At 53.6% G+C, this 9,645-nt stretch overlaps 1 protein-coding gene and 2 non-coding genes across 3 annotated transcripts in view; all 3 read left to right on the top strand.

Moving 5' to 3' along the window:
• Positions 1-1,012, top strand: part of LOC129665349 (heat shock 70 kDa protein 1A) — a 2,740-nt gene extending 1,728 nt beyond the window's left edge. The window contains exon 2 of the mRNA XM_055591970.1: positions 3-1,012. Coding sequence (XP_055447945.1) covers positions 3-397 — 395 coding nt within the window. The 3' untranslated portion in view covers positions 398-1,012. The remainder of the gene's footprint in view (positions 1-2) is intronic.
• Positions 1,013-4,672: 3,660 nt separating this feature from the next.
• LOC129665399 (small nucleolar RNA SNORD48) lies at positions 4,673-4,733 on the top strand. The gene has a single exon (XR_008718374.1). It is a non-coding gene; the product is annotated as a small nucleolar RNA SNORD48 (small nucleolar RNA).
• Positions 4,734-5,439: 706 nt separating this feature from the next.
• On the top strand, positions 5,440-5,502 carry LOC129665398 (small nucleolar RNA SNORD52). Its single transcript, XR_008718373.1, has one exon. It is a non-coding gene; the product is annotated as a small nucleolar RNA SNORD52 (small nucleolar RNA).
• Positions 5,503-9,645: the final 4,143 nt, after the last annotated feature.

Genomic DNA, 9,645 nt, shown 5'->3' with positions numbered 1-9,645 from the left:
CGAGCGCATGGTGCAGGAGGCCGAGCGCTACAAGGCCGAGGACGAGGTCCAGCGCGACAGGGTGGCCGCCAAGAACGCGCTCGAGTCCTACGCCTTCAACATGAAGAGCTCGGTGGAGGACGAGGGCCTCAAGGGCAAGATCAGCGAGGCCGACAAGAAGAAGGTGCTGGACAAGTGCCAGGAGGTCATCTCGTGGCTGGACGCCAACACGCTGGCCGAGAAGGAGGAGTTCGTGCACAAGCGGGAGGAGCTGGAGCGGGTGTGCAACCCCATCATCAGCGCGCTGTACCAGGGGGCCGCGGGGGCCGCCGGGGCCGCCGGGCCCGGGGGCTTCGGGGCCCAGGGGCCCAAGGGCGGCTCCGGGGGCTCGGGGCCCACCATCGAGGAGGTGGATTAGAGGCCCGTCCCTGCCCTCCCGCTGTCCTCCGGGGGGCGGACTGCTGGCTCCTGAGGGCCGGCCGAGCGCTGGGTGTTGTCAAGTTCGTTGCTGAGTTTATTTTAAAGTTCCAGCCTTTCGTAAGGAAACTGAGCTGCCTTTGTTAAATTCTGAATGCTTCTGTTCTTCACATTCAAGTGGCTGTCGGCAGCCTCTCTGTAGAGCGCAAGGGGATTTTGCTCTCATACCTAATGATGGGTATTAAGTCTTTAGTATTTTTGGGTTTTGTACCAGTGTTCAGTGGCCTGGGAACTCATCGCCTCAGGGGTGGTTCTTCTTCAGAGCAGCTGGAGTCGATATACTCGCTCCCCTTCACCACACTCAGCCTTGAGACACACTGTTACCTAACTGTAGTCTACTGTGCTCGAAACTTGAGCTATCTGCTTGTCCCTCTTAAAGAGTTTTGTGATGTAACCCGCATGTTCTTTGCATTTAATCTAAGAACTGTAAAGCTGGCATTTTCCTTCCAGCAAAAGAATCAACACTGCCACCCTGTGTAGACTTTTTTCTCTGCAACCCTACAAGTAAAAAACAATTTGTTACCTAAATATTCACAAATAAAGTGTTACAGCTATGTTTTGTCGGTTTGTGTGTTGGGAGGGATGATGGATGCTGGGTTTATGTGGATTCCTTGGTTTTGTTACCACGGGAAAAGGTATTTGGGTGTCTTTGCTAGAATTCAGTGTGGGTTTCCAGTGTGTTAGAAGTTAAAGTTTCAGTTACTGACTTTGAGGATAGGGCTCATTGGTGGGGGTGGTGCTGTCAGTAGGTTGGGTCTCGTGGAAGCGGGCATCATGGGGCTGTGCCAACTCAGCTTCCCTACCCTGCCAGGGGCTGAATCTGGAGCTGCTTCTCAACCTGTGGGTCACGACCCCGTTTGGGACCCTTTCAGAGGGGTTGCCTAAGACCTTCGAAAACAGCTATTTATGTGATCCTTAACAGTGCCAAATTACCTTTTTTGAGACAGGGTTTCTCCGTGGCCCTGGTGTCCTGGAACTCACTCTGTTAGACCAGGCCAGCTAAGCCTCCAGAGTGCTGGCATTAATGGCATGCATCACCCCTGCTGGACTAAAATTACAGATATGAAGTAGGAACAAAAATAATTCTATGGTTGGGGGTTCCCACCGCAAGAGGAACTGTATTAAGAGGTCACGGCCTTAGGAAGGTTGAGAGCCTCTGGTCCGGAGCGTCGTGGATGCCAGACAAGGGCTCCGCCTTTTTAACTCTGTTTTGTGAGACAGTCTCACCACAAAGTCTTGGCTGCCCTCAAACCCCATCCAGCTGCCTTTCCCACACTTGGTTCCTTATCAGTTGATAAGATCTCTTGCAGAGGTGCCCAGGCTAGCATCACACTTCCTCATAACCCAGACTGGCCTTGAACTTGCCATTTTCAGCCCCCTCTCCTGACCCCAGCGCCTGAGGTCCTGCAGCTGTGCCACCAGCCTCCAGGTCAGGCTATTTTTTTTCCTTTTTTTTTGTGGGTGTGTGTGATTGTGAGTGTGTGAGAGGGGCTGAGGTGGTGGGTGGGTCTTTCTGTGTGACTCTGGCTGGGGCTGGAACCTGCTTATTTAGACCAGGCTTGCTCCTGCTTCTGCCTCTGAAGTGTTGGGATATGGCCACGTGCTGTCACACCCACTCTTTATCCCTGCTGTGCCCAAGCCTCTTCCCAGGCAGTAGGCCTGGTGACAGAGCGAACCTACCATGCCCAAGGCCTGGATAAGCAGGCAGAAAGTACGGGAAATAAATGCTTTCATCCGTGGGCCTCCAGTCTCAGTGATGGAGTGATGACATCTCTTGAGATCTGGGGAGTGTGGGTCAATGAGGGAGTGCTTGCTTAGCATTCAGGAGGCCCCAAATTTAATCCCCAGCTCCACTGAGAATAAACTACTTAGCTGGGTAATCCTGGCACTCGTAAGGCCATCCTGGGGTAAAGGAGCCTTCAGCAACTGTTCAATAGGCCCAAAATAATTACTGAGGTCAGGGCAATCATGTTCACGTGTTGTTTCCCGTTAGAGAACTGGTCTATTACTGAGCCACAACAGACTGTTGTGGTCATTTCTGACCTGCACCCGCATGCTGCCTGGAAGTGAAAACAGCCTTGTCCTTCATCACTCCCAGGTGAAATTGGGGCCTCTGAACTGAGAAACATCAAATGAATAATTACTGTGGGATTCTCAGGTTCTTTTTTAACTCCTCTTATGTTTTAAGGCAGGATCGCCTCACAGCTCTGTCAGTTTCTGCTTCCTCCCAGGTCCTGTGAGCCACCACACCGGGATTTAGAAGAGTTTTGCTTTTTTCTTTTGGTGAATGGCTGCAGCCTTCAAAGGAAGGAGGGCAGATGTAATAACTGAAAAAGAATACAGTAAAACGTTATTCCTCATATGCACAGTGGCCTTCCAAATCTCTACTTATAATCTTGTTTCTGAGTCAGGGTCTTCTTCAGCAGCCGGAACCAGCCTTGAGCTCCACAAAGGGCACCAAGTAGCCCTCCACCTCGAGTTTCTACCGTCCAGGGCTAGGATTACAGGCCTGTATTCTACACCCGCTTCCAGCCTTTCTTTGTAAGTTAAATTTATGTTGATGGCGTTTTGCCTGCAGGTGTGTGGGGGGTTGGTTCACTTGCCTCCTGTTCTCTCAGGCGTCCCCGGAACTGCAGCCACAAGACAGTTGGAAGCCCCCACCACGAGGGTCCTCTGGAAGAACAGCCAGAGTTTGCAATCACCAAGTCCTCTTTCCAGCCCCACCAGCCCAGCTTTTATGTTCACCATGTCCCAGAAACAAAGCTGATTTTGAGCAGGCAGCATGGCTTGCCAGTTAATCTCAGCACTCGGGAGGTGGCGGCAGACAGCTCTATTAGTTCCAGCCCGTCCTGGCCTACAGAATTAGTTACCGGACAGCCGGGATTTCAGCACTTCCCGGCTAAAATATGTTTTTAAATATGCAGCTAAAATGTCTTCCTAGTGGCTCTCATGTAATTCCAGCGTTTAGGGAAAGGAGGCAGGAGCGTGGACTATTGTACTATGGAATTGCTGTCTCAGAGCAATGACAGAGGGGGCTGGAGAAATGGCTCAAGAGGAGCACTGGACTGCTCTTGCTGAGGACTGTGACTCCAGTCCCGAGGGATCCAAAGCGGTCTGGCTCCTCTACGCAGGCCCTTGCACACACATATACATGAATAAAATTAACTTTAAAAATTTAAAGCTGGCGGAGTGCGCCTGTGAGCTTGTGAGCTTTAGGCTACCTGGTCTACAGAGCAAGTTCCAGGACAGCCAGGGCTACACAGAGGAACGCTGTCTCGAACGCCCCCCTCCCCCAGTGGGTTTTTTTCCTTCTGTTTTGTTTTTTGATGATAAAGGTGGCCGGGCTGGGTGGTGGGTCACGCCTGTAATTCTAGGCAAATTCGGAACCCATTTTAGACTGAGTTCCAGATGAGGCAGGAATAGAGTTGGGGAGAAAAGTTTATTACTGAGTGATTTTTCTTTTTAATAAAAAGGATGGAAAGCAGAAGCTGAGATGCGAATTCAGATTTTTCTGGCTGGTGGAAGTAACTCCGAGTCCTCTGCGATAGCCTGGATCCTAAGTGTGCAAAACCCGCAAGGGCCACAAGCCAGCAGGCCAGGCCCTCCGGGGTCCTTATGCCACCTTGGCCGCCCAGGCCGCCTGTTTCCTTTTCCCCCCCCCCCTTTTCATTGGGTTAGTAGTTTAACAAAATTCCCCAAGTCGCACACGATTCTCCGCGCAGAAGAGTAAAGAGACGTCACCCCACTTTGCCCGCTCCTCCTTTGTCGGCGCGAGCGGGTCAGGCACGTGGGAAGGCGCCTATGCGCGTCAGGACCCCGGCCGGCGCGGCTATAAAAGGCGGCGCGGGGCCGCTGCGGGTCTCTTTGTCGGCGGGCTTTGCTGCGTTGCGGAGGCGTCCGCCGAGTGCGCGGCCCTAGGGTGCAGGGCACGGGCGGGCCTCGCGCAGCGGGTACCCCGGGGTGCGGTCGGGAGGGCTCTGCGCTGAGGGGCCGGGCAGGATGACCCACATTTACAGACTAGAGTTTCTGACGTCGCCGTGACGCCAGCTTTGGAGCTGACCCAGCCCGGGCTGAGGGGGGCTGGCGGGAGGCCCTCCGCACGTGGGCTCACTCACTGGTGTCTCCCCAGGTCCCCGACGCCCGCCCGCAGGACCCCGGAGCACCATGGTGAGCGCGTGTTGCAGGCGATGGGCGGGGTTAGGGGCCGGGGAACGACGGTAATGATGATCTCTGGTGATTCTGAGACTCCTTGATGCCATCACCGCAGCGCGCTGACTGTCCCCGGGGCCAGGGTCTGCGGGAGGTGGGTTCTGCCCTTCCCCGGCCCGGCGTTCTTAACGATTGCTTCTGTGTCTCCTGCTAGGGTTTCGTGGACACACGCTGGCGGGTTGCGATGGAGGAGAGGTTAGTGTTGGCTGCCAAAACCCCTCTCAGTTTTTGCAGGGGCTCATGGATACTACCATGCTGGTGCCTTGATTGCTTTCTTGGTTGGTGGGTTTTGAGACACGGTCGCTATGTGTCCCTGCTGTCCTGAACTCAGGTCTGCCGCCTGCCTAGCTCCAAGCTGGTGGCTAGGTTTGTATCTGCGAGCCACTAGGCTCATTTGTGTGCCCATGACGTGTACCTATGGTTCCCAGCCATAAGATTGTAACTTCATTATGCTGTTACATGCAGTTAATCGAGTCTGGGACTCCATGAGAGGGTCATCAGCTGCTCTAGACCATGCTGTTTGCAGAGAGTTTGTCAGGCTTTTCTGCTTTTGAGACAGTCTCAAAATTTGGGGTGGCTTTAATCCTGCCTCCACCGTAGTGCTTGGCTTTGGGGTTCTGTGCCCTTGGGTTTTTGTTCATCCGTCCAAAGCCTAAGAATGCAGGTGTGGGCCATTGACCGGTATTGGCTCTCAGGCTAGCATTCCCTGGCCTTTTGTTGCAGCCCCTCGTGGTGTCTCGGAAGCAAAGCCTTTGAATCGGGTCTCCCTAAACTGGGAATGATGATTTCACAGACTAGAGTCTCTGACACTGCTGATGTCAACTATGAATCTGACTCATTTAGGGAACCCGATTTCTTCTGTGCACTGTCCCCCCAGTGTTCCATGCTGGCTCTGGGGTGCAGACCCTGCACGCACCTGTCATTCATTGTCCTGTCTTACCTCTCCAGGGTGAGCTGTGAAGACTGCACGTGGACTTGGTCCCCCCACCCTGATAGTGGGCTGACCTGAGGACCAGTCCTAAGGATGGTGTGATTGTACCTGCCTGGTCACGTTCAGTACCTAGTGAGAGCAAGCCCTTCCTGCTTGCTGCAGTGGTGAGTTGTAGTTCATTGTATCTACAGTGAAATACGGGACTGCTCCCGGGGGAGATGGGGTTTGTCAGTCGTGGCTGTAAGTTAGCCGTTAGGGTGGTAGTGGCAGCCATCTGTTGGATTGGCCTGAGCTTTGAGCACTGGCCCATTACCCTGCCACCCAGCTTCATGTTTGTTGTGTTCCCTTCATGGTTCTAAAGCATGTTCTGATTTTCAGGGGTTTGCTGCTTCTACAGCTGACTGCAGGGGGACAGCTTTACAGTGTTGTCAGCAGCAGGATGTTGCAGCAGCTCCGTATTCACGGGACCCAGACTGAACCGGAAGAACACCTGAACGCAAGACCTGTTTAGATTGTATATGGGGCGGTGTGAAAATATTTATGAAATAAATGTTATCCAATGATTAAACATGCCTGTGAATACTGTATACACCTGAGGACAGGCTAACCTCGGGTTTAAGCAGGTCAAGGGCTCAGATCACCTGCTTGGAAACCGTGCCTCCCCACCCATAGCATCTGGAGCCCTGGGAGTGACAGGTGTGGTCTGAGGGGTGAGTGCATGCCTTTAGGGCACCCAGCGGTATCCCAGCTTTTTAGTAAGGCAGGGCTTGGTTGCTCAAGAGTGTCTTCCTAGAATGGAGGAGGCAGCCACATGATGGCACACACCTGCAGCCTAGCTCCTGGGGAAATGATGGGGCCCAGCAGTCTGAGCTGTGGGACAAAGATTTTAAAGCTCTTGGGTAGCCAGTGGGCACACAGCCATTAGTTAAAGCTGAGTGAGGGAGTGGAGGTAGGAAAGGGTGGGAGTAATTAGCTATAATACATAGCTATGAGACTGCCAAGAACTTCGATAGTTTTTTGTTTTTTTTTTTTTGAAGATGGTGTGTCAGCCTGGTGGTGGTGGGTGGACACTTAATCCCACCACTTGGGAGGCAGTAAATCAGGGTTTGGTCTACATAGAGAGTCCCAGGACAGCAAGGGCTACATACACAGGGAAACTGTCTAAAACAAGCAAAAAGGTTGAAGACAGCCATAAGTCCCTAGCCTCCAAGCACACAGTGTTTAGGGGGCTGGGGACAGTGGTGCACACCTACAATTCTCCTGCAGTGGTATGAGTTTGAGGACAGCCTGAACCAGATCGTAGTCTCAAAAACTAGCTGGTGTCCGCCGTAGTGTCCAACACCAGGTGAGACATAGAGGCATGCTGTAAGCCCCAGCATGGGGGAGGTGGAGGCTGGAGAATCAGGAGTTGAGGGACAGCCCGGAACACAAGAAAAAAAAAATCTCAAACCACATTTTTTTTTTCTGGGCATGGCGCAGCCATTGCACGCATGAATTCACAGAAGTTGGGTTTGGCAGCACAAGACTGCCGTGCTGGCCTGGAGTGAGGCGGGTACACGAGGCCCCAGTCCTCCCTGAAGAGCTGCTGGCAATTAGTGGTCCCGGGGGAAACCACACTGACACTGCCTTTAAATGGCAAACAGATTTCAATTTTATGTGTATGGGCATTTTGTCTACACTTCTGACCCGAGGGCACCAGGCACACACGTGCACATGCAGGCAAAACAAGCATAAAATAACTCCACCTTTTTTGTCCGTTTCAGACCAGGCTCCTTAGCCACAGGTAGCTGTAGACACAGGCTGTGCTGGGCGCAGCTGGGGAACGTTCCCCCAAAACGGCAAACAGGTTTTCCCAACCTGCATTTTCCTCAGATTGTTGCTTTCTCTTTGAAAGTGTCGAGGATGGGAGGACCCGGAAAGCTAATGGGGTGAACATAAGCAAAAGCACAGTAAGGGCTGCGGATGCAGTCCCAGCAGTAAAGCCAGATGTTTGCCCTATCACCAGCACCCATTTGGTGCATGTTATCCTGTGACCACGCACACACAAATTAAAAAAACTTAAAATGGTTCAGCTTTAAGCCAGGTGGCACACAGCAGGCGGATCGGTGGTGAGTTCCATCATTCAACTATAAAAGAATGTTTTGGCTGGGTGTGAAGGCATGCCCAGCTAGAGCTGCATAGTGAGACCCTGTCAAAAAACAAATCAAGAAAAAATTTTCATGGGTATGAATGATTTTCCTGCATGTGAACAGGCAAATTCCATTGAGGCCAGAAGAAGGCGTTAGATTCTCTGGAACTGGATTCATAGACAGTTGTAGTGTCATCTGAAGAACCGCCAGTGCATGCTTGCTCTGTCTGCCTGCTGCATCCATCCGTCCGTCCGTCCGTCCGTCCATCCATCCATCCATCCATCCATCCATCCAGGAATGAACTATTTAACCCGAGCCGACTTGAACTCACAGAGATCTGCCCGCCTCTGCCTCTAAAACGTTTTCAAATTGCACCCTGCTAAAACTGAGCTTTTTACTCTGTCAACAGAATAAGGCTGACTTGGTCACTGTTGCGGCCCTCACACATAGGTGATGAGAGCCCCCACACCCCGACAGAGCTCAGACATGCGATACTCTTTATGTGGTACCCTTGGAAAGGCTCAGCACAGGGACAAAGCCTCCCTCCCCGTTGGCATCTCTTCCTAAAGGCTCAGTCATTCCTGTAAATGGTTAATCATGTATCCAAAGGTCTCCTCTGCATCCTTTCCCTTCCTTCCATGGTGCAAACTGGCCCCAGTCGCATGGGATGTGGCTCAGTCGGCAGAGTTTTGCCTAGCATGCAAAGCTGGGGCTGCTCCCCACAGCACAGTGTCAAACCAAGGGCCAGAGGGCAAGGTCGGCTTCAGCTGTATGGCTAGTTCTGATCTACAGAAGGTCTTGTCAAGAAAACAAATAGCTGATGGTGGCACACATCTTTAATCCCAACACTCGGGACTAAGAGGCAGGTGGATCTCCGTGAGTTCGAGGCCAACCTGGTCTGCAAAGCGAGTCCAGGACAGTCAGAGCTACACAGAGGAACCCTGTCTTAAAAAAAACAAACAAAAAGACCAGTGCTCCAGCCTCCCATCTTCACCACCCCCATCAGCCTTTATGCACACATCAGAAGTGGAGCAAACACAGAGGCTACTGCCCTTCCACCCCTCCCCCTCCCTTCAGAGGCCGCCTGCTGGGGCCCAGGCAGACACTGAGCCTCCCCAGGCCTCAGCCCTGGAGTCCTCACACAGTATCTCCACGTGACCCGTCCACAGGGCCGGGGACCGACTGCCACCACGGCCAGCCCCGATGGTCACTGCCCTACCATACGGTTAAAATCTTAGGAGTCACTGTTAATGAAAACAACAGCCTTACATTCTCACCTCAAGCGTGGCTGGTGCTCCTCTTCCCGCAAGGAATCAAGGCGTGCGGGACAGTCTGGCTCCGTGAACCACAGGACTGCCTGCCTGTGAGTCGGTCAGCAGCCAGTCACAGCTGACTGCCCCAGACCAGGAGGGCGTGTCCCCAGCTGAAGGGGGATGCGGAGAGCTGAGGCTGAGGGAGGCCAAGGCCAGCGAAGAGACCCTGGTGGCCGGGGAGCTCCAAAGCAGTGCCAAGTCCTCAGAGCCAAGACAACTCAAGACAGGGGCTGAACACCGGCCCCGGTCGGGACCCGGGGAAACCTCGCCCCGCTGGGAGGCTGCCGCGCCGCCACCGCTGAGAACCGCGGAGCCCAGGCGCTCACCCGAGCCTACGGCGACAGGAGGAAAGGTTTCCGCAGGGCCTGCTCCAGGACCGCGCCGCCAGGGGGCGCCACTCACGGCTCCTCGGCCTTCCGTTCAGTCCACCGCCTGGAGAGCTTGCTCGCTCAGGATGCCCATCTGCGCGGGGCCAAAGGGCCGGACCCAGCGTCCGCATCAGCAGCTCCAGGGGCAAGCCTTCTGCAGTCGGTCATGACCCCTGGAAAGCCATGGTGGCCGCCCTCGCTGTGGCGTCGTCAGAATACCTCATAACAACGAGAACAGA

This window comes from Psammomys obesus, unplaced genomic scaffold, assembly GCF_907164565.1.
Source record: "Psammomys obesus unplaced genomic scaffold, mPsaObe1.curated_primary_1811, whole genome shotgun sequence".
Lineage (NCBI taxonomy): Eukaryota > Metazoa > Chordata > Mammalia > Rodentia > Muridae > Psammomys > Psammomys obesus.
The sequence above is the reverse complement of the archived record's forward strand: the minus strand, read 5'-3'. Positions and strand labels throughout refer to the sequence as shown.